Source organism: Panthera uncia, chromosome B4 (assembly GCF_023721935.1).
Source record: "Panthera uncia isolate 11264 chromosome B4, Puncia_PCG_1.0, whole genome shotgun sequence".
Taxonomy (NCBI): domain Eukaryota; kingdom Metazoa; phylum Chordata; class Mammalia; order Carnivora; family Felidae; genus Panthera; species Panthera uncia.
Window position 1 is genome coordinate 128,795,075 of NC_064809.1, and position 24,992 is coordinate 128,820,066.

At 45.5% G+C, this 24,992-nt stretch overlaps 1 protein-coding gene across 1 annotated transcript in view; it reads right to left on the reverse strand.

The window, feature by feature from the left end:
• The window catches only part of FAM227A (family with sequence similarity 227 member A), a 74,586-nt gene that overhangs the window by 8,490 nt on the left and 41,104 nt on the right, over nucleotides 1-24,992 (reverse strand). Inside the window, exons 13-16 of the mRNA XM_049626379.1 lie at nucleotides 24,136-24,230; nucleotides 14,949-15,106; nucleotides 12,857-13,009; nucleotides 5,233-5,373 (exon numbers count right to left, since the gene is read on the reverse strand). Coding sequence (XP_049482336.1) covers nucleotides 5,233-5,373; nucleotides 12,857-13,009; nucleotides 14,949-15,106; nucleotides 24,136-24,230 — 547 coding nt within the window. The remainder of the gene's footprint in view (nucleotides 1-5,232; nucleotides 5,374-12,856; nucleotides 13,010-14,948; nucleotides 15,107-24,135; nucleotides 24,231-24,992) is intronic.

A 24,992-nucleotide genomic window follows, 5' to 3' on the forward strand; every position in this document is an offset into this window, starting at 1 on the left:
GCAGTCTATTAAGTGTGCAATACCATTATATCTAAGAAAACAATGTACCTAGCCTGACTGAAAAATACTTTATTACTAAAAAATGCTAACCATCCTCTGAGCTTTCAGTAGGTGGTAATCTTTTTGCTGGTGGAGGGTCTTGCCGCCCGTGTTGATGGCTGCTGACTGATCAGGGTGGTGGTTACTGAAGGCTGCTGGGTGGCTGTGGCAACTTCTTTTCTTTTTTTAAAAAAAATTTTTAATGTTTATTTTTTGAGAGCGATAGAGAGAGACAGAGCATGAGTTGGTGAGGGGCAGAGAGAGAGAGAGAGAGGGAGACGTAGACCGAAGCAGGCTCCAGGCTCTGAGCTGTCAGCACAGAGTCTGACACGGGGCTCGAACTCACAAACCTTGAGATCGTGACCCGAGCTGAAGTCAGATGTTTAACCGACGGAGCCACCCAGGCGCCCCTGTGGCAATGTCTTAAAATAAGACAATGGTGAAGTTTGCAACGTGGATCGATTCTTCCTTTCACAAATGATTTCTCTGTAGCATGCAGTGCTGTTTCATAGCATTTTGCCCATAGAACTTCTTTCAAAACCGGAGCCCTTTATCAACTAAGTTCACGGAATGCTCTAAATCCTTTGGTGTCATTTCAACAATCTTCATAGTGTCTTCACCAGGAGCGGATGCTCATCCCTACAACCAATTAATTGCTCGTCCATTAAAGTCTTACCGTGAGTCCGTGAGTTCGAGCCCCGCGTCGGGCTCTGTGCTGACAGCTCAGAGCCTGGAGCCTGTTTCGGATTCTGTGTCTCCCTCTCTCTGACCCTCCCCTGTTCGTGCTCTGTCTCTCCCTGTCTCAAAAATAAATAAAACGTTAAAAAAATAAAATAAAAAAAAAAGTCTTATCGTGAGATTGCAGTAATTCAAATATAATTAAAAAGTTTGAAATACTGCAGGAATTACCAAAAAGAGATAGGAAGTGAGCAAATGCTGTTGGGAAAAATGGCGCTAATAGGCTTGTTCCATGTACGGGGGCCACAAACCTTCAAATTGTAAAAAAAAAAAAAATAAAAAAAAAAAAAAAAAAAAAAATGCAGCGTCTGCAAAGTGCCACAAAGCACAGAGCAACAAAACAAGGTTTGCCTGTATTTGTTTCTTTGTATCTTTAGGACCTGGCACAGTAGGCCTTCAGTCAGTGTTTACTTGGCTTGTCAGTGCCTCAGTTTTCCATTCAGTAAAATGGAAGTGATTGATGGGGGGGTGGGGGGAGCCGAGGGCAAAGTACAGACTAACAGCAACCCCCCACCCCTGCCAGGTGGGAATGTGTGATATTCCTCGGACACTTCTGGTTGCCCAAGAACAGGGGAAAAGGAAAGAAGCAAGATGGCTGACTGATAGAGGTCACAGTCATGCAGGACAGGAGTCTCCTTCAGTCTACCGATAACAGTCAACTGCAAGAAAAAGGCAATCTTATCCAAGCCTAATCTCCAGAAACCTATAGACTCCGTTTCCTGGAGCCCTAATATCACCCTCATCGAGATGTAAGGGGGTTTGGGGCACGCCTGGGTGGCTCCGTCGGTGAAGTTCTGACTTCGGCTCAGGTCATGATCCCGCGGTTTGTGGGTTCGAGCCCCACTTCGGGCTCTGTGCTGACAGCTCAGAGCCTGCAGCTTGCTGCAGATTCTGTCTCTTCTTCTCTCTCTGTTCCTCCACCGCTCATGTTCTCTCTCTCAAAAATAATTAAAAGATTAAAAAAAATAGATGTAAGGGGGTTTAAGTACTTGTCATGGTGACGTGAGAAACAAAGGCAAAAAGAATTAACGTTTTTTTTTTTATTTATTTATTATTTTTTAAAATTTATTTTTGGGACAGAGAGAGACAAAGCATGAACGGGGGAGGGGCAGAGAGAGAGGGAGACACAGAATCGGAAACAGGCTCCAGGCTCCGAGCCATCAGCCCAGAGCCTGACGCGGGGCTCGAACCCACGGACCGCGAGATCGTGACCTGGCTGAAGTCGGACGCTTAACCGACTGCGCCACCCAGGCGCCCCGGCAAAAAGAATTAAACTCCCTACTGCCTACAGCCCACTGACAAGTCCTTGAAACGGGCAGAGTGACCTCCCTCTAGGAGCTCAGCTGCCTCGATGATGACATTTTGCTAGGGACGAAAGGGAATCTTGGCTTAACATTATCCCAACCTCCAGGATCCCGTAAGTCTACCTTAACATATAAAAATTCCTTTCGAAACTTCCTTTATCTCAACTCCCCCAAGATATATGCTGGCAATCCTACTCCAAGCGTATGACCCCCTGGTATACATCTGAAGGGTCTCATGACCGAGGTTTTACTAAACCGTAACAAATGGCATTTGCCTGACACAGCTAGCCCCTCAAGGTCCTGGAAACCTTGCTTCCAAAATATCTTAGAGACTTACTCTATCCATAACGCCCTCCCAACCTGAAGGTATACAGTTAGTTACTCGGGTACGACCCCAGTGCAGCTCTTTCTGCCCAAGGGTCCTGTCCCCGTGCTTTAACAAAATCACCTTTTTGCACCAAAGACATCTTTAAGAATTCTTTCTTGGCCATCAGCTCTGAACCCCACCATCATCCCCAAACCCCATCAGTGATGATATCTAATAGGGTTTGATGAGATATAAAGTAGGCATGTTGTCTTTGTCTGATGGCATCTCACCCATTCAACTTATGTCACTGACTGTGCCCTGCTCTCTCGGGCCACAGGGACACTCAGGCCTGGCTAATCAAATAGCACTGTTTCTTGAACACAGTGTTCAAGAATACTTAAATACTGTGTTATACACAGATCGGTAGGGCCATTACCCAAGCAGAGCCATCAGACTTTTATGAAGCTTGGTTTATAGAGGCTGGGAAAGAATGTCCCTCTTCCTCTGAGGTCATAGACAGTAAGAACATAGACTTGGGGCTGTCTGTGGCCCCCTTTTTCTGTAGGCAAAGGCAGCTTGGAAAACAAGCCAGCACAAAGAGGGAAAGGGGGTGGGAGGGAAAAAGAGAGAGAGAGAGAACCTAAAATGTCATTGAGCCCTTAGGTCCAACATGCCTGCAGCCGGCCTGTCTGTGGCCTTCCCAGTTATTGAAGCCACTGGACTTTCCCCCACTCGAGCTGGTTTGAACTGATGTACAGTTCATAAAGTACAAATGCTTGGCACAGAGGAGGTACAAAATCACTGGTAACTCTTACTACTGATGAGGGAGCCTAAGGCAAGCGGAGGGCCAAGCACAAGCTAGCACAAACCTCTCCTCCCAGGGGGGATATGTATGATAGTCCTTGGACACTCCCCGCTACCCAAACACAGGAAAGGAAAAAGGACAGAAAACAAACGATAGAATATCTATCAGTTGACAAATATCTTACTAAATTAGAAGCAAAAGGCAATCTTATCAATAGCCTCATCTCTAGAAACCTAGGACTCAGTTTCCTGGAGCCCCAACATCACCCCTCCATAGGGATCTGGGGACCAAAGGCAAGAAGGAAATGGCAGGTAACACTGGATTTCTTTATAACCTGCAGCCCATTGGCAGATACTTGAGGCAAATACAGAGTATAATAGCATTCCTCCAGGAACCCCCTACTGTCTTAATGTTAATGTTTTGCCAGAGGGGAAAACAACCTTAGCTTAATAATAGCTAGGCTTCCAGGAATCTGTGAGTCTTTAATTATTTTTTTTAATGTTTATTTATTTTTGAGACAGAGGGAGACAGAGCATGAATGGGGGAGGGTCAGAGAGAGGGAGACACAGAATCTGAAACAGGCTCCAGGCTCTGAGCTGTCAGCACAGAGCCCGACGTGGGGCTCGGACTGCGAGATCATGACCTGAGCCGAAGTGTGACGCTCAACCGACTGAGCCACCCAGGCGCCCCAGGAATCTGTGAGTCTTTAGCATATGAAAGTCTCTTTGGAAACTACCTCTGGACTCTCTCTCCCCCTACTTCATAAAATAGTCAACCCCACACTTGCGCAGCTATTCTGCCCCCAGGTCCTGTCCCTGTGCTTTGCTAAAACCACATTTTTGCACCAAAGATGTCTTCAAGAGTTCTTTCTTGGCTGTCAGCTCTAAACCCCACAAACATACCCCCCCCCTTCACTCCCAAACCTCACCGCTACTACCATGAATTGTAATGAAAATGAGAGTTGGGTGAATAACACATAAAAGTGAGTAAACCTTCATGTGCTCTTTTCCACGTATTAGTGATGTGGGGAACAAAGGCAGGAAGAAATGTAGATAAAATTAAATTTCCTTATAACCCGCAGCCCATTGACAGGTCCTTGAGACAGGCAGAGTGTGATGTTCCTCCAGGAACTTCCAACAGTCTTAATGTCCCTGCTAGCAGGAAAAACAACTTTAGCTTGACGATAGCTAAGCTTCCTGGATGTGAGTCTTCCTTAGCATATGAAAAACCTTTTGGAAAAGTCCCCTAGTCTTTACCTCACTTCCAAGTATATGATCAGTCACCCCTGAGGACCCCAGTGCTGCTCTTTCTGCCCACTGGTCCTGTCCCCCTGCTTTAGTAAAACCACCTTTTTGCACCAAAGATGTCTCAAAAATTCTTTCTTGGCCGTCGGCTCTGAACCCCAACATTTCCACATCATTAAGAATTCTGACAGTGGTCACATTTCCACTTTTCCACGGTCTTTGTTAGAACAAACCTTGAGGGGTACCTGGGTGGCTTAGTCGGTCACACGGTCCTACTTCGGCTCAGGTCATGATCTCATGGTTCTCGGGTCAGAGCCCCAGATCGGGCTCTCTGCTGTCAGCGCAGAGCCTGGTTCTGATCCTCTGCCTCCCTCTCTCTGCCCCTCCCCCACTTGCACGCATGAGCTCTCTCTCTGTGTCTCAAAAATAAATAAACATTAGAACAAAACAAAAAAGAAAAAGAAAAAGAAAGAAAGAAGGAAGGAAGGAAGGAAGGAAAGAAAGAGAGAGAGAGAAAGAAAGAAGGAGAAAGAAAGAAAGAAAGAAAGAAAGAAAGAAAGAAAGAAAGAGGCAGCTGGGTGGCTCAGTCTGTTAAGCATCTGACTTCAGCTCAGGTCATATCTTACCGTTCATGAGTCCAAGCCCCGCATCAGGCTCTGTGCTGATGGCTTGGAACCAGGAGCCTGCTTCGGATTCTGTGTCTCCCTCTCTCTCTGCCTCTCTCTCTCTCTCTCAAAAATAAATAAACATCCAAAAAAAAAAAAAAAAAAAAAAAGAAAGAAAAACAGAACAAACCTTGAAATAAACGCCATCTCCCTCTCATGGCTTCCTCTAAATTTCTTGTTGGGGGACTCTTCAATGAAGGTTGAAGGTTGGATGAACATGCGATTTGCCTTCTTTTGATCCAATGCTCTCTGATCGATATTCTTCACCTCACTGTGGGGGAAATCACAATGGCACATAATGAAAAAAAACCTCAAGAGTCCACATGATCTTTTCACTCCTATTTTCATACGTAAAGAGAGACAAGTATTTACAAATGTACTCATTTAAGAGCAGCTGACTAAAGTGGAGAGCTGACTCCATACCAACAACTCGGTCATGAGCCCCTGCTGTGTGCTGTAGGGGTCATATCAGCCCTTGGAGACCTAGAGAAGATGTGGTTCCTAAACTCAAGGAACACACACTCAAATTAGGAGGACAGGTGAAGAAACCAATGATCTGAAAGAAAGCTGAGTTTTGAGGGCAAGCTGAATTCAGGTTGGGGCGCTCCCACTTGCTGTGTGATTTTGGGCAGATTACTTAAGCTCTCCAGTCCAGGGGACCCATCTCAACACGGTGATAATAGGAAGTGGGGTTGTGGTGAGGATTGATTGAGTTGCTATACAGGTCAAGTGCTTAGCATAGTGTCTGGTACGTAATAAATAAAGGAAGTGCCCAGTAAATACCGGCTACTCCTCCTGGTGTTCTTACAGAAGAAGGTTTTCGGCGGAGTGTGTCAGATAAGTGTGTGGCACACTTTTGGAATGATGAATTGGATGACAAACCAGCTGACTTTTGAAATGTGAGTGGACATTTACTTGATGAAGAAGCAGGTATGGGCACTCAAGGTAGACAAAATAGCAATAGAAATGTATCCGTGCGAATTAAGATGCTGTCAGATACTTCTCTGCTGACGCAGGATAGATGCAGAAGGACTCGTATTAAAAAACCAGCATTGTGGGGCGCCTGGGTGGCTCAGTCGGTTAAGCGTCCGACTTCAGCTCAGGTCACGATCTCGCGGTCCGTGAGTTCGAGCCCCGCGTCGGGCTCTGGGCTGATGGCTCAGAGCCTGGAGCCTGCTTCCGATTCTGTGTCTCCCTCTCTCTCTGCCCCTCCCCCATTCATGCTCTGTCTCTCTCTGTCTCAAAAATAAATAAACGTTAAAAAAAAAAAAATTTTTAAAAACCAGCATTGAACTTGGCCTAAACTGAGGTAGGGAGGCTGAAGGGCCTCCATTTTAGAAAGGGTCTGTCTCTGCTGTTTTTCTGCTAGGTCTCATTTCTGCATGAGCCAAAGAAGTTGTGTTCCCACTTCTAGGGGGAAGTAAGAAAGTTAATTCTTGTCTGAGTTTTGTCCTTGGCCCCCAGACACCCGATAATGTCTAAGAGGAGCCGGATCCCAAACACATTCCAGGCTGACACTGGCATCAATATCTCTACTGTCGGGAATTTATGGAACCTGTTGTTCTGACACCTCTGATCGGACGCCACCCTGGACTCCTGAAGAAATATGTACGTACCTTAGACCCCTTTCCAACATAAGCCCCTAACCCCAAGCAGTGATGAGACTCATTCTCCTTTCCTTTCCAAGTCTCCCAGACAATCCATCTGCTATTCTCTACCTGTCATTGACACTATTCAATAAAGTCTTTTCACTTTCTCTGGCTTGCATTTGATTTCTATCCTGCGCGAAGTCAAGGACCCCTTCGGCTGGTCCTGGGGGACCTTCCCTGGGTCCTCGGACTCAGCCTGCCTGTATCAAAACCAATGGTTATCCCAACAATGGGCATCTTTTCCCACGTCAAAGGAAGAAATTCTGCTGCAACAACATTCTTACGTTGGGGATCTTCCGCCACAACTTTTCTTAACCCTGGGGAGCCTGCTTCTGCGTACAACGAAGAGGCGAGGGACAGCAAATTGCACGTGTCCTTGTTACGATCACGTTTTCTGACGGAAAGGCGTTGATGTAATTCCTCGGTAATATTTTCTATACTGTTATTTCTTGAGCTGTTGAAGCCTACGCATGCCTTAGGCCCGTAGTTTCCACTGGAAAAGCATCTTTAGTTTGTGGGACAGAATCATATGTTGAAACCTTTCACGGGGTTCTGCAAAGAGCATTCCGAATGGTGGGTGCTCTGCCCCCGGACAAGCGTGAGGATCGGGGCTCTGCACTCACATGTAAACGAAGTTCTCCGGCAGCCAGTGACCCGGCCCCCTCGGTCCACACACTCCACCGGCACCGGCAGACTAGGCTCTTCCTCCACCTACAGCAGGGACTCCTGGATTGCTTTTTCTAAGGGGGGCTGCTCCGGGTCTCCCCCCACTACAAACTTTCAACTCCGAGTCCTGTTCTGCGTGATGTGGGCTTGCAGGTACGATCTCTGACAGCCTTCATTTACTGAGCCCTTCCTCTGAGCCAGGCGCAGAGCTAGATATCTACAACGGAACGCCGTTCACCTACAACTGTCCTGTGAGAACAATCAGTGTCCCTGTTTTACAGATGGTATCCAAGCCTCACACAGGCTACGTGATGGACCTAATTCATGCAGAGAGAGAGACAGAGCTTTGGTCTGTCCGACTTCAAAAACAGTTCTCCTAACTGACATGCTCTGTAAGTGGTAACTGAGGTCCCAGAGGAGTCCTAGCCCACCTGCAAGTAATACTCCAAAGGGCATGGGTCACCCTTAGGTTTTTTGTTATGGCTACCATTAAAAAAAAAAAAAAAAAAAAAAAAAACTCAAAAAAAAATATATAAAAGTAAAGAAAATTGCATAATTAACACCATTTATCCATTAGACTAACTTCAGTAGTTACCAACAGGTTAATCTTGATTCATTTATTACTCCCTTTGCATTCCCCATTCCCACCCCAAATGGGTTATTTTATTTATTTTTATTATTTTTTAAAATGTTTATGTATTTTGAGAGAGAGAGAGAGAGAGAGCGCACGCATGTGCACGTGAGCTGGGGAGGGGCAGAGAGACAGAGAAAGCAAGAGAGAGAGAGAGAGAGAGAATCCCAAGCAGGCTCCGTGCTGTCAGCACAGAGCCCAACACGGGGCTCGGTCTCACAACCGCGAGATCATGACCTGAGCCGACATCAAGAGTCAGATTCTTAACTGACTGAGCCACCCAGAAGGCCCCCAAATGGGTTATCTTGAAGCAAATCCCAGACACCGTGTAGTTGCATCCATCAACGCTTCATTATGGATCTCTTTCAGATGGGAGTCTTTTAAAAACTAAGGTAACAACTGCAAAGCCACTGTAGTATTTCAAGGGAAAGGAACACACCAGGAAAAGGAATTCCTTAATATGTTCCTTTAGAACATAGATACCAAAGAGTCCATAGACTCTAAATGTGCAGCTCAAGGAGTTTTTGTGTACTGAGCCCACCCACAACCAGCACCCAGGTCAAGAAACAGACCACTGCCTGCTCCCCAGAGGCCCCCACAACCATATCCTGCTCAGTCAGACCCTACTTCCCCAAGGGTAGCCCTGCCCTGATGTCTGACAGCACAGATGTGTTTTGAGGCCACCATTTTCCTCTGTAGACAAAATTTTTAGAATCACTTCATTAAATGCCTTCTCCAACAAAAAGTGGGTATATTTAGCAATGAGATTGCTCACACACAATTACAAAGCTTCTCCTGTCTTAAAATATCTACACTATAATTCACCTGATAAGGATGCCTTTATTAGACAAGGATGTCCTTATATATCGCTGAAATAAATACACTGTAGATGTAATGTTCAATAAATGTAGTATGAGCCCTAAATTATTTTCGCCTTGCTAATGCCACAGCTAGGTGTGACTCTTTCTGGTCAATGGAATGAAAAATGGAATGAAAAATGGAAGGTTTGCATGGGACTCACAGGAGGAATGCATTTCTTCGGACTTAGCTTCCTTTTTACTGGCTGGAACGTGGACCTGTTGGTTGGAGCTTGAGCAGCTATCTTAGACTATGAAGCTGAATCATGGGCGAAGGATTATGGAGAAATAAGGCAAAAGGGACTTGGGTCCCTGACACTGCAACCTGCCATATCTACTGGACTCCTTTTAAACAGCAGAAATAAATTTGTATCTTGTTTTAGCCACTATTTTGAGTTCTTTTGTCACTCGAAGCTAAGCCTTATTCTAAGCGGTCCAATTACCTACTGTGGGCTTGGCCCTGTAAACAGGCTTTATGTGCCTTATTTTACTTGATCGGTGCCACTCTCCAAAGTAGGAAATACCATCTTCATTTAACCAACAAAGAAACTGAATACATGTGACCGGCCCGACATCGCAGAGCCAGCAAATAAAAACCCTTCCATCCCGACCCTAGCCGCTGTCATTCCAAGGATCCCACCTTCAAGGATTGTTGCAAGTATTGGGAGAGACAGACATGTATGTTCTAAACAGGACATAACACCTGGTGCGTAGAAGTGGCTGAAAATCTGTTGGGAAGATGAGTAAAGAAGAAACAAAGTATAGAAGAAACAAAGCATATGGAACTAAGGTAACGAAGGCAGAAGCAAGGAGAGTCCTGGAGAGCGTTTCCAGGTCCCCTCGCTTCCCCATCCTGACCCTCTCCTCCCTCACCTGCAACTCCCATCTCTCCCCCTTCACACAGGCTTGTATCTTCCACTTTACATTTAAATTTTTTTTTCAACGTTTTTTATTTATTTTTGGGACAGAGAGAGACAGAGCATGAACGGGGGAGGGGCAGAGAGAGAGGGAGACACAGAATCGGAAACAGGCTCCGGGCTCCGAGCCATCAGCCCAGAGCCTGACGCGGGGCTCAAACTCACGGACCGCGAGATCGCGACCTGGCTGAAGTCGGAACCACTTTACATTTAAACAGCCCTGTTACTCACCATCCAACCTTGCCCTTTTTGGTACAGAATTTTGTTCCTTCTGCTTCTTAGTGGTCTCCTTCACCCCTGGGGGTCCACACCTTGCCCCTAAGGTCCCAGACTGTGGTGTCCGGCTTCAGCCCTGCTAAGACCACCCTCTACCTAATCACCAAACTTGTCTCAGCCCCAGGCTTCTCCAGCTGGCACGCCCACTGCTGATCACTGCTTCCCTTAACCCTTTCTTGCCTTGGCCTCATGGTTGGTGCATCATGGCCTACAGGCTCTCCTTTCCTTCTGGCCACTCCTCCTCTGCCCCATATTTTGTCCTCCCCATATATGTGATGGCCCTCTAAGGTTCTGTCCTTGACCTCGACTTCTGTAAAATGGGGATAAATAACTGTGTCTATCACACACACTATTTTACAGGCTGATTTTTTTTAACTATCTTTTTTTTTTTTTTTTGAGAAAGAGAGACAGACAGACAATCTTAAGCAGACTCCATGCTTAGTGCTGAGCCTGACACGGGGCTTGATCCCATGACCCTGGGATCATGATCTGAGCTGAAATCAAGAGTCAGACGTTCAACTGACTGAGCCACCCAGGCACCCCACATCCTGATTTTTTTTTTTTTTTTGGTCTCAATAATATGTTGTGACCATCCTTCCTTATGAAATAAGAGCATTAAATTCACAGTGCCATTTTTCCTGGCTGCAGATATGCACATATGACAGCTTGTTAACCAATCACCTTTTGGTGAACATTTAGGCTGAACTGCATTTTTGTGGTTCTGGTGTTTACCGGGTTTTTTGTGAGTGTGCGTGGATCATGTTTTGAAACTAACGCCACTATATCACTTGGTATCTGAAGTAGTTACCTATGTGTTCATAGTTGTCTTTCTCTCCTATTATGGCAGATACAGATAGCTGCCTAGCCAACAGCCATTCTCTCTTTCTCTCCCTTGCTCCCTGAATCCAGTGTTATTTTGGGTAATGAAGTGCCCAGCAGGTCCTGCTCTGGTCCAGTCATGGACATCTAATTTCTCTTTGCCAGATGTTTCCTAAGCTTCCTTTGTGGCCAGGATGTCCCTGTGAAAGAGTTACGGGAGTGGGCGAAGAAGACACTAGAGGGAGAGACACAAGGAGCGAAAGAAGGTGATCTCTTCTTTACAGAGAAGTGCCAGCTATTAAATGGGGAGGGGATGGTGGAGGCGGAAGATGGCCCTTTTGCAAACCCAAATATAAGAACTGATTCGGGCAAAGACCATCCAGGGATGCTAAAACCACTGGGCGAAGATGTGGGGAGAACCTATTCATCCAGTCTCAAGGAATCACGTCGCTTATTACAGACTAACGACACAAAAATGGAGTCTACGGTGGAGAGGCCTGGCAGAGACCACGGGTCTGGCTGACCTGACACCGAGTGTCTCCCGGTGTTGTGCAGTGTGTACTCACAACATTGTCTATGAGGTGTTCTTGGCAAAAAGATCTTATCTGAATCCTATCAAGCACCTAGGATAGCCCCGAAGTCCCATCTACAAGAAATATAGGATAGGGGCGCCTGGGTGGGTTAAGCATCTGACTTCAGCCTAGGTCACCATCTCGCCATTTCTGAGTTCGAGCCCCACGTCGGGCTCTGGGCTGACAGCTCAGAGCCTGGAGCCTGCTTCTGATTCTGTGTCTCCCTCTCTCTCCGCCCTTCCCCCACTCAGGCTCTCTCTCTCTCTCTCTCTCTCTCTCTCTCTCTCAAAAATAAAATAAACATGAAAAAAAATTTTTAAAGAAATATAGGATATATTGGAATAAATGATACCCTGAAGGAATAATCAGAGAAATCCAGAATGTGGCTTGAGTCTTTCAAAAAAATCTATGTCATAAGAAACTAATAATGTAATAATTGATTCAGGGAATCATAACAAAGATGGAGGAAGAGCACCGGTATAGATTAAAAGACACCAAAGTGATATCACAAAAATTATAATTCCCAATCTTTGACTGGGAAGCAGTCAAAGTAGGACCAAAAAGGATATTCTGGGCACCACTGGGGAAATGAATTTGACCTAATTACTAGAGAGAGAAAGAAAATGTGGCAAAATGTGAAAAACTGGTGAACACAGTGAGGGCATACAATGTTCACTGCACTGTTCTTTTAACATTTCTGGAAGGTCTGAACATTTTCTAAATAAATTAAAAATATTGCAAATGGCTGGAGGCACAGGAAAATATCCATAATGCACTGCTAAGCAGGAAAAAAAGTCTAAAAACTAGGTTGACAGATTGTTTAGATTGTAAACTAGATTGTTTAGAGATACACCTCTATGGACCCAGGAGAAAAGACTAGGTCTTTTTCTAGAAAAATGTTGGCCAGGTGCTTTTCCAGGTCTGTTTGTTTCTTCTCACTGAACATAAATGATGTTGTAGTTTAAGAAAAAAATAACTTTCAAGGCAAGATCCGGTCTCTGTTTTTCTGGGGTTTACATTCTAACCACAAGAAAGCTGAATGTGCTTAAGAGAGTCCCAGGGCTAGGGGCACCTGGTGGCTCAGTCGGTTAAGCATCCGACTCTAGATTCCGGCTCAGGTCATAATCTCACAGTTCGTGGGATCAAGCCTTGCGTTGGGCTCTGCACTGACAGCTCGCAGCCTGCTCCTGCTTGGGATTCTCTCTCTCTCCCTTTCTGTCCCACCTCCCCACTCCCTCTCTCTCTCTCTCAAAATAAATAAACTTAAAAAAAAGATAGTCCCAGGGCTAGGCCTCCAATTAAAACCGGCCACGTGTGACAACAGACAGGTGCTCAAACAATGCCCCTGCCCTAAAGCCCTTAAATACCTGAGGAAGTTTTCTTGTAGTGCCTTTAGGTATTCATGAAAATAACTCCATTCATTCCAGTGGAGCCAGTTCAGCTCGCGAAGGTTTTCCTTCCGCTTCTTCATGTTGATCAGGGTCAGTTCGATGACCTCGGCGTATGTCAGGATGGACTCAGTGGCTTCAGCCGTCAAGGAAACTGCCACACTGCCAGTTGGTATTATGGACTCTGAGCCTGATCAGCGGGATGGCCGGGCCGGGAGGGCGGGGTGGTGAGAAGGCAGAGTGGGGAAAATGACCTGCTTCTGGAACAGACCACTGGAATCTGAGCAGGAAATGACTCCTGCTCTTTGACCATGGCCTACTTTGGAAGGCAAGAGGCTATCCTCCCCAATAAAGCCCTTCTCTCCTCCCGCTGATGGAAAGCTAGGAAATGCTTTCTTCACTTGATCTTAGCCAAAAGGCCGAGAAGCGATAGGAAATGCTTTCTTGGGACTGCCATCTAAAATTCCCACTCTGTATGGTGACAGATGGTAACTACACTTATTGTGGGAGGTGCTTCATAATGTATAGAATTGTCAAGTCACTGTGTTGCACACACGAAACTATTACAGTATTGTAAGCCAGCTACGCTTCAGCGAAAAATAAACACATAAATACAATTCTTACTCTATTGTCACAGTGGCCAAGAGGAAGGGATTCCAACTTTCCTTTCCTTTCCGTCCCAAGGGCTCATCCTCTATATCATGTGTGTACGTTGAAAAATCCTCTGTGCCTCCCCCACTTCTGTGCCTCCCCCTCCCTCTCTACCCCTTCTGGATCCATTAGCATCTCACAAGTTTGGGATCTCAAGTCAAGATAAGTCATTGTCTACGTCTCCATTTTCTTCTCTGTAAAATAGGGATAATCATTCCTACCTTAGATGATGTTAATAATAATTACGATAGTTATTACCTATTTAGAGCCAGCCATCTACCACAGAATCCTGGTCACAACTCTATTGGTTTTGTATGATTATCCCTATTTGAGGAAGGAGCTGATCAAGACACTGAGCTCAGAGGTTAAACTGTGCACACGAGACCTTAAGGCCGGCGGCTTGCTGAGTTGGGACTCAAATCTGGGGCTATGTGTCCCCAGCCCAGGCTCCTTCCGCTGCATTCCACTGTCTACTGAGCAAAGAGGTGACACATGGGAAAGTGTTCTATGAATAATAAAGTGCTATGAAATGTGAGCTATTATTCTCTGCCTATAGGCATATAAATACATTTGGGGATATGAGCTCTACCGGGCAAGTGCTGCCCAGTCCATTCTGGAAGCTCTTCCTGCTGGGAAACGGTGTATTGACAGGTAACATTCAAGCACTTGTTACCTGCCAGGCACTACGGTAAGCCTTTAGGGCTGTTGTGCCTGTATTCTGCATAACAGCCCTAGAAGGCAGGTGTTGTTATCCTATTTTATAGATGGGAAAAAAACCAAAAAACAAACAAACAAAAAAAACCGAGGCTAAGAGAGAAGCTGAGACTTGTCTAAGGTCACTCAGCTGGTCAACAGTTGGGTTGTTATCTTGAGTCCAGGTTTATCGGATTCCCTGTTTTGACCCCCTATGGTAAACTGCTTGCTAGGACTCAGGACACCAACATGTCACATCTGTTTCTTAAGATCTGAGCCGGTTCCCCAATCTTTAAGATAAATGCCAACAGGGCCGGGGATTTGCTGATGAGCCTGGAGGAGGGGTGTGTGTGTGAGGAGGAGGTTAGAACAAACCCATACCTGGACCCAAAATCCTGATTGATACACACTCTAGGGTCAGTGAGCCTCTGGGAGGCATTACTGAGCTCCAAAATATGTTTGAACACCTAGTTAGCATTCACCCTGGTAGACAGGAAGAGATTTTGCACACAGGGAAATTTAACTTGCCCAGGATCCTACACGGCTAGCTCATGAGGCAGATTTGGAACTAAAACGACCCTTAGGCTCCTATCAATGGCTACCCTTGACGGGCACCTACTATGCGCCAAGCACTGTGCTCAGGGCTGGGTACCTCTCCACACCCTTGTTTCTGGGAGAAGCAGGGGTCTGGCGTAATGTGAGCCCTGCCCACTGGAGGAAAGGATATGGGATGCTCTTGGTTTTTTCCCTTCTGACTATCAACACGTCTTTGCCGCACTGCTGCAGACTGGTGTGGTTCTGGAGGAAGTGCACAATCAGAGGGCTCTTCCCGTAAATGTTGAAGAAGTTCAAAGTCAGCTCGGGGCTTTTGCAGGCTGGGTAAGACTGAATAGGAAAGAGAGAGGGAAAAATAAGATATTGTCATTTTTACAGCCTGTATTAAGAAATGTAAAGGTACTCATCCTATTCTTTGTCCAGTAACTCCAGTTTTAGGATGCCATCCTAAAGAAATTACACCAATTAAAGAAAAAAAAGATTTAAGTACTAAATCAGATAGATATTTACAACGGCAAAAGATCAGAATAAACTGAGTGTTCAAGAAGATGTTGGTGTCTCTACCCCAAGAAATAGTTATGCCACTATTAAAATGTTTATGAAGAGTCAATACTAAGGAACTGTTTCATATCTGATAGAAGATTAAAAAATCAAGATGCACCGGGGTGCCTGGGTGGCTTAGTTGGTTAAGCGTCCGACTTCAGCTCAGGTCATGATCTTGCGGTTCATGAGTTTGAGCCCCACATCAGGCTCTGTGCTGACAGCTCAGAGCCTGGAGCCTGCTTCGGATTCTGTGCCTCCCTCTCTCCCTGCTCTTCCCCCTCTTGTGCTCTGTCTCTCTCTCTCAAAAAATAAATAAACATTTAAAAAAATAAAAAAAATAAAAAAAACCAAGATGCAGGGTGCCTGGGTGGCTCAGTTAGCTGAGCATCTGACTCTCGATTTAGGCTCGGGTCATGATCTCAGGGTCGTGGGATTGAGCCCCGTGTCAGGCTCCACACTCAGTGCGGAGATTCTCTGCCCCTCTACTCTGCTTACGTGCTGTCTCTAAAATAAAATTTTAAAAAATCAAGAGGCAAAATTGGGTAGATGGTATTATGTATTTTCTTTCTTTTTTTTTTTAATGTCTATTTATTTATTTTAAAGAGTGCAAGTTGGGGAGAGGGGCAGAGGGAGAGAGAGAGACTCTCCAGCAGGTTCCATGCTCAGCACAGAGCCCGACACAGGACTTGAGCCCGTGATGGTGGGATCATGATCTGAGCTGAAATCAAGAGTTGGACACTTAACCAACTGAGCCACCCAGGTGCCCCTGTATCTTTTCTATGAAATAAATCAGTTAAAAAAAAAAAAGATAGACAGGAGACTGGAAGCATAGTTACCAAAATGGTAACGATTCATTCGGCAAATATTTATTGGGTCCCTACCACGTGTATACACTGTTTTAGGTGCTGGGGATTCAGCTGAGAAGACAAATTCTAATGGAGCTTGCATTACAGTTGAGACAAAGACAATCAACAAACCAACAAATAAAAGAATAACATGACATTATGGAATAATAAGTGCTTCAGATAAGGATCAAGCAGGTGGGGCGCTTGGCATGTGACTCTTGACCCCGGATCTCAGGGTTGTGGGTTCGAGGCCACACTGAGTATAGGGATTACTTAAAATCTTTAAAAAAAAAAAAAAAAAGAAAAGAAAAAGAAAAAAAAAGAAGTGGGGCAAAGGGTAGAGGGTGGTGGGAAGGGAGATGGGGGAGGAGAGGGATCTTTTCCATGAAGTGGTCTGTGAAAAGGTAAGGAACCACAATCTTTTGTAAGTGTGATAGAAGCCACCAGAAGGTTTGAGCTGGGGCTCAACATAATCGGACTAATTTTTCTGCAGATCCCTAGGAGTGCAATGCAGAGAAACTCCTGCAGTGGGTGAGAGGGGATGTGAGGAGTGGTTAAGAGGTCTCTGCAGTGGTTGGGGGGTGTTGGGTTAAAGAAGCAATACATTTTATTTAAAGAAGGAGTTATATGGGGCGCCTGGGTGGCTCAGTCGGTTAAGCGTCCGACTTCAGCTCAGGTCACGATCTCGCGGTCTGTGATGAGTTCGAGCCCCGCGTCGGGCTCTGGGCTGATGGCTCAGAGCCTGGAGCCTGCTTCCGATTCTGTGTCTCCCTCTCTCTCTGACCCTCCCCCGTTCATGCTCTGTCTCTCTCTGTCTCAAAAATAAATAAACGTTAAAAAAAAATTTAAAGAAGGAGTTATAATTTAACTAAAAAACTCTGCCTCCTGCATAAGGGCTGTGACGACACCTGAGTGCACTCTTCTCTAAGCCTTTTTGGATTTGAATTGCTTCCTGAGATGTTTCTTCTGTCTATAACAGTCTCTGAACCTCGTCATTCGACATCTTGGGCCAGAAAGCTGATGGTGGTGGGAGCTGTCCCGTGCATAGTAGGAAGCTGGGCGGCATCCCTGGTTTCTAGATGCCAGTAGGATGCCATCTCCTCCTTTACTCCCAGCTGTGACAACTGGAAATGTCTCCAGGCAGGGGCCAAGTCTCCCAGGGGGCAAACTTGCCCCTCCCCAGCCCCTATGGAGAATCACTGTTCAACAGCAAGATCCCACTGGGATCACAGAAACTTGGGGCTAGTAAGGAAGCTGCACATCACTTAGCCCAAGACTCCTAAACCCTACGGCCTACGAGGGGGCAAGTCTGTGTTCACTGGTCTCCAGTGAAATGAGGGCAAGAAGGAAAAAAATATTGTCGTAAATCTGACTTAAAGTGAGTGTATTCACTTTAAAGACGTTCTTTTATTCTGAGATTGCCTTTTCCGCTTTTTTGTATTAATAACCTTCCTTCTATGAAATGATGGTGATGGCAGATAAGCGGTCATTTTGCTTTAGTGAACTTATTTGGTGAAAAACAAATTGTTTCCCACAGTCTAGAAGATTCCAAAGTGGACCCAGGGTCCACTAATCTCGTTCCCCATTTATCCTAAACTTGTTCTTTTGTCTGCCCAGAATCCACCCTCCTTTCCTGACAGCCCCCGATTCTTGCACTGGAGGGAGTTCACCTGCCCTCCACTGCCTTCAGGCTTGTGGGGACTTTAAGCCAAAAGTCTTGCTCCCCCAGGGCGCCTGGGTGGCTCAGTGGGTGAAGCATATGACCGGCTCAGGTCATGATCGCTCAGTGCATGAGTTCGAGCCCCATTTCGGGCTCCGTGCTGACAGTGCAGAGCCTGGAGCCTGCTTCAAATTCTGTGTCTCCCTTTCTCTCTGCCCCTCCCCTGCTTGCTCGCTCTCTCTCTCTCTCTCTCTCTGTCTCTCTCTCTGTCTCTCAAAAATAAATAAACAATAAATAAACATTAAAAAATTGTTTTAAAAAATTCTTGCTCCCCTGTGAAGGCCACTAGCAGGGCCATCAGGGGGGTCTTCAGAGGTTTCACAGCTTCTTCCAGAGCCTGCCTCTCACCCACCCAGCTAGAACCAGGGCACGTGCAATAAGCTTGGTCAGTCAAAATTCCCGCTCCTGGGATTTTGAGTCTTGACTGGGGTAAACCGTAGCCTGGAAACACATGGGGGCTCACCCGTTCCAGACATGTTACCTTGAAGAGATGGTTCAAGGGTTTGAAGGGCCATGATTCTTCTCCCGGTCCCTGGACTCACTTCAGACTTTCTAGCTACTCGATGTTCTTCTAGTCTTTGCTCACGGTGGCCAAGGCCGGATTTTGGCACTTATAAGCAAAGAATTCCAACGAATATACCTCCTTTTGATAATATTAGCAACAGGGAATGGTCCATTTTTGCTTCCCTAACTCTGGAAACAAGGAATATATTACCCTCAGAAGCATCCAGTTCCACGGTTGGTAAGGACCTGATTTCTCCTCGCAGGGAGGAGGCAGGGGAGGGGCCTTGGGTACCGAGACCTGGGGACGGGAGTGCGAAGGGCTGGTCCTAGCCACAGCACCGGGCAAAGGCGGGCCAGTGTGCAAGAGGAGAGAGGTTCTGAGACGTCAGATCCAAGGGGCAGGGAGAAAGCAGAGTAGGGGCTAGGGTGAAGGGTTGGCATCAGAGACCTGGCAAGAGGAATGAGTTTCAAGAGGTCTGAGAGTCAGAGCTGGAACAAGCCCTGCAGACAGTCTGCCGCAGAGCCAGGTGGTAAAGCTGGTTTAAAATGACAACTTGGACCCTGAGGAAGTTCTTTCTTACCCGAGATAAAAATCTGACTCTCTGTAATTCTAACCGATCTTCCTCCAGAACCACGTGTTATGGAATAGTCCTTAAAATATCTGAGGAGAGCCCTTGATCTTCTCTTATTGTTGCCTTCTCCAACCTAAACATCCTTAGTGTTCTCGATGAGTCATGGACAGGGGCGCCTGGGTGGCTCAGTTGGGTAAGCGTCTGACTTTGGCTTGGGTCACAATCTCACGGTTTCTGAGTTCAAGCCCCCCATCAGGCTCGCTGCTGTCAGCACAGAGCCTGCTTGGGATCCTCTGTTCCCCTCTCTCTGCTCCTCCCCCACTTGCACTCGTGCCTCTCTCTCTCTCTCTCTCTCTCTCAAAAAGAAAAGAGAGGAAAGTGGAGGGTGGGTCCAACTGGTGGGGCAACTAAAAGGTTTCTAAGAGCAACTCACTGTTCTTGGCCCCCCTGTGATGAGGTCTCCCTTATTCTCACCTCTTTAAACTTAGTGATACCTTCTGTCTGCTCGACACACACACAGGCCTGTGTGGGCGATTTTTCGAAAATGAAGGGAAGAGGGGGGTTGCACATTTGGGCCCATGTGGTAGGTGCACAGCACATGCAGGACAGAAGAGGGGCTGGGTGCCAGTAAGCCCCCCAAGTTCACGGACATTTGGGGAAAGGACTGGGCTTCAAACAAATCCTGTAACAAATGCTTGAGCCGATCTTTGGCTAAATTCAAAGGAGCAGAGTGACCCCTGGTGACGTTCGCTCATGTGAGTAACGTTTTTGTATTGCGAATAGGTGATAATATAAAAATATTGGGGAAAAATTGGGAGAATATCTCATATAAGCGTAGAGTGATAAAGATCTTTCTTAATAAGAAATGAAATCAAGAAACCATAAAACAGAAGACCAATAAATATGGCTCTTAAAAAATTATAAGTTTCTCCCCCCAAATTACATTTTCTCACACAAGATACCATCATTAAAGTAAAAAGATTAAATACTAAACATTTTTGCCAAACATATGACAAAGAATTGAACTTCTACAAACAAATTATAAGCAAAAGACTAAGAACCTCAAAAGTTGTCCTATTTCTACTAAGAATAGAAAAAACAAAAACGGGGCAGCTGGGTAGCTCAGTCAGTTAAGCACATGACTTTGGTTCAGGTCATAATCTCACAGTTCATGGGTTTGAGCCCCACGTCGGGCTCTGTGTTGACAGCTCAGAGCCTGGAGCCTGCTTTGGATTCTGTGTCCCCCTCGCTTCTGCCCCTCCCCTGCTCACACTCTATCTCTCTCTCTCTTTCTCTCAAAAGTGAATAAATGTTAAAAAAAATTGGGGGGCATCTGGGTGGCTCAGTCAGTTAAGCGTCCAACTCCTGGTTTCAGCTCAGGTCATGGTCTCACGTTTCGTGAGTTCGAGCTCTGCATTGGGTTCTATGGTGACAGTGCAGAGCCTGCTTGGGATTCCCTCTCTCTCCCTCTCTCTCTGTCCCTCCCCTGCTTGCTCTCTCTGTCTCTCTTGAAATGAATAAATAAACTTAAAAAAAATTTTAAACGTTAAAAAAACTTTTTTTTAAAGAAGTTAGACAGAGTTACCATATGACCCAACAATGCCACTCCTGGGTATATACCCGAGAGAATAGAAAAAATATGCACACACAAAAACTGGTATGTGAATGTTCATAGAAGCAGTGTTATTCATAGCAACCCAAATGTCCATCTGCCAGTAGATGGATAAACACAGTGTGGTCTATTCATACATGGCATGTTATTCAGCCATAAAAAGAAATTAAGTACTGATCCACGGTACTGCAGGGATAAAGTTTGAAAGCATTATGCTAAGTGACAGAAATCAGTGATAGAAGGCCACCGATTGTATGATTCCATTTATACGAAATGTCCAGAACAGAGAAATCTGTACAGGCAGAAAAGGAGATTGGTGGCTGAAGAGACTGGGGGGGCAGGGGACCGGGGAGGGACTGCTAATGAGTATGCAGCTTCTTTTTGGGGTGATAAAAGTGTTCTGGAATCAGATAGTGGTCATGATCACACGACTAAACTAAAGCCCACTAAATTGTACATTACAATGCTGAACTGTATGGTATATAAATTGTATCCTTTTGAAAATCTTGGTTCTACCACCTACTAGCCATTTGGCGTGAAGTGAAATACTTAATATTTCTGAGCCTAAAATGGGGATAATAAGTAAAAACTACTTTTCATAGGGTTGTGTGAAGATTAAATGAGTCAACACATATGACGTGTTTAGAATGATGTTTGGCATACAGTAAGCACTCAAAAAATGTTGGCCATTATGTGTTAGGTTGAAAAAGCAAAGTGCAAAATAGTGTATATTCTATTGTGGTTTGTATATATTAAAAAAAGGTTTGTATTCCTTGACATCCGCCCGATATTTCTGGAAGGGTATACGGGAAAATAGTGTTTGCCTCTGGGTCAGGGGCATAGGGCCTGGCGTGAAAGAGAAATTTACTTTTTATTACGTGCCCTGCAACGCTGTTTGATTTGACCATGGGCAAAGAACAGGCAGCAGGTTACATCCAAGCTGTGTCTCAAGTGGTAGAATCACACGTTGGCTCCTCGGTCAGGAGTGTCCCGCGGGCCCCCGTGAATAGCGTACTGAGCTAGCTCTCCTTTGGCACTTCCCTTCCCCTTGTCTCTGCCAGGCCGTTGGCTCTCAGCTGCTTCCCATTCCTGTTAAAATCTACCACCATCCACTCCACCCGCTTGGCCTCCCCTCCCCACCAAGGTGGGTCACAGAGTAGGACACGACTGTTCGTCACCCACCGCCAGCCCTGTCAGCAAGAAGGGCCGTCACCACTGCTGGACTTTATTTTCCCCGTTTTATGGAAGGAGGTCAGAAAAGTTGAGTCACCTGCTCAAGTAACACAGCTGAAAAGATTCACCACCAAGATCTGAACCCATGTCCGTCTGTCTTTTCCATCACGCCCTGCCCTACTTCTCAGAACGTCACCGCTAAATGCTGAGGGGCAACAGGCAGTGGTAAAGTATGGAGAAATGAAGGAGGCTCAAGAACTGAAGGCTGAAGCTGCCATTGATGTAAACTACCGTCCGCAGAGGTTTGTGGGGAAGAGCTAGGGGCGGGGAGGAGAAGAGGAGAGAAAACACATTAATCCAGGGACTTTCGAGTTCTGGGGACTTTGCTAGTGGCAAAGCTCGGTGATTAACAGCTCAGGCTCACAGTCTGACAGATCCGTGTGCAACTCTTGGCTTTAACACTCATCGGCTTGGCACAAAAACAGACACACAGACCAATGGAATAGAATAGAAACCCCAGAACTAGACTCACAAACGTATGGCCAACTCATCTTTGACAAAGCAGGAAAGAACATCCAATGGAAAAAAGACAGTCTCTTTAACAAATGGTGCTGGGAGAACTGGACAGCAACATGCAGAAGGTTGAAACTAGACCACTTTCTCACACCATTCACAAAAATAAACTCAACATGGATAAAGGACCTGAATGTGAGACAGGAAACCATCAAAACCTTAGAGGAGAAAGCAGGAAAAGACCTCTCTGATCTCAGCCATAGCAATCTCTTACTCGACACATCCCCAAAGGCAAGGGAATTAAAAGCAAAAGTGAATTACTGGGACCTTATGAAGATAAAAAGCTTCTGCACAGCAAAGGAAACAACCAACAAAACGAAAAGGCAACCAACGGAATGGGAAAAGATATTTGCAAATGACCTATCGGACAAAGGGCTAGTGTCCAAAATCTATAAAGAGCTCACCAAACTCCACACCCGAAAAACAAATAACCCAGTGAAGAAATGGGCAGAAAACATGAATAGACACTTCTCTAAAGAAGACATCCGGATGGCCAACAGGCACATGAAAAGATGCTCAACGTCGCTCCTTATCAGGGAAATACAAATCAAAACCACACTCAGATACCACCTCACGCCAGTCAGAGTGGCCAAAATGAAGAAATCAGGAGACTATAGATGCTGGAGAGGATGTGGAGAAACAGGAACCCTCTTGCACTGTTGGTGGGAATGCAAATTGGTGCAGCCGCTCTGGAAAGCAGTGTGGAGGTTCCTCAGAAAATTAAAAATAGACCTACCCTATGACCCAGCAATAGCACTGCTAGGAATTTATCCAAGGGATACAGGAGTACTGATGCATAGGGGCACTTGTACCCCAATGTTTATAGCAGCACTCTCAACAATAGCCAAATTATGGGAAGAGCCTAAATGTCCATCAACTGATGAATGGAGAAAGAAATTGTGGTTTATATACACAATGGAATACTACGTGGCAATGAGAAAGAATGAAATATGGCCTTTTGTAGCAACGTGGATGGAACTGGAGAGTGTGATGCTAAGTGAAATAAGCCATACAGAGAAAGACAGATACCATATGGTTTCACTCTTATGTGGATCCTGAGAAACGTAACAGAAACCCATAGGGGAGGGGAAGGGAAAAAAAAAAAGAGGTTAGAGTGGGAGAGAGCCAAAGCATAAGAGACTGTTAAAAACTGAGAACAAACTGAGGGTTGATGGGGGGTGAGAGGGAGGGCAGGGTGGGTGATGGGTATTGAGGAGGGCACCTTTTGGGATGAGCACTGGGTGTTGTATGGAAACCAATTTGACAATAAATTTCATATATTAAAAAAAAAAACAACACTCATCGGCTTTGTGAATTTAGACAATGCTCTGAGCATCACTTTCCTCACTAATAAACTGAAGAAGACTAGGAAGAGTTATCTCAGAGGACTGTGACAGTAAAATAAAATATACTGCGTGTACAGGTTTAGTTTAATGTCCGACATGTAGTAAATGTCCATTAGATGTTAAATATTACTACCTCAGGTGAACCTCATAAGAACGCCATGACCTAGGAATTACTGTCCCATTTTCTAGAGTAGGGCAATGAGGCTCAGTGCTCTCTTCCCATTACACCAAGGCTCCTGAATTTCAAGCAGGTAATTTAACCCCCTGGAGAAATCCAGATAAAATGCCCAGTTAATGGGTACCTGCCTCCACCAGGAATCACTCTTAGGAGATTTCCTGACTATATCACCAGCGTCTGTAAGAAATACCCCCATTCTGACCCTGACATCTTCACAGGGCTGGCTTTTCTCCCCAGATCTCCTAGCCCCTCTGAAATCATCTCTACTATTAAATTTCCAATCATGTGCTCACCTGCTTGGGAAGCATATTCTCATATTCTCTTGCTTCTGATATCCTCTTGACTTGTTTTGCAGCTTTCCTCAAGACCAGAGTCTGCCGGCGATTCTCTGTCAATATAACGTTGGCAAAAAAAAAAATAAATAAAAGGATCACTGGAGCTTGCCAGCTGTGATAAGAAAGCATGTATGGCAGATCTCCGCTTCCTAATCGCATGAATTACCTGGGTGTATTCAGGTCATTGGGAAATAGTTCAGGTAAATTCATACAATCTCACTTGTACTTTAGCCAGATATATACCTGCGGCCACACATTTGTCCCTCTACTTATCTGTCCATCCATCCATCCGTCCATCTATCCATCCAACAAACATCCACTGAGCATTTACTATGTGTTAGGTCCATGCACGGGGCTGGAAATAGACTATCTTCGAGCAACTCACAGCTTCGTGGGAAAAAAAAGACATGCAAATAACAAGTGTAACACCAACTCAGACGCCACGCATACGGTTCTCTACAAGTTACACCATGGCCAGAGAATAAGGAAGGAGAGGCCTGATGGCTTTAAAAATGCTAAGCAGCGGGGTGCCTAGCTGACTCAGTCAGTAGAGCATGCAATGTCTTGATCTGGGGGGTTGTGAATTCAAGCCCCCCATTGGGTATAGAGCTAACTTTAAACAAACAAACAAATAAAATAAAATGCTAGTAGGATCAGAAAGGGTGTTGAGAATAAAAGACCCAACTCTTGCACAAAATTATGGCTTTACTGTAGGAGAAGGTTGACACAGACCATCTTAAAGATGGGCAGAGAGAAACAACAGATCATCGATAAAGGGACAACAGAATGACTGCAGAGTTCTCGACAGTAACAAC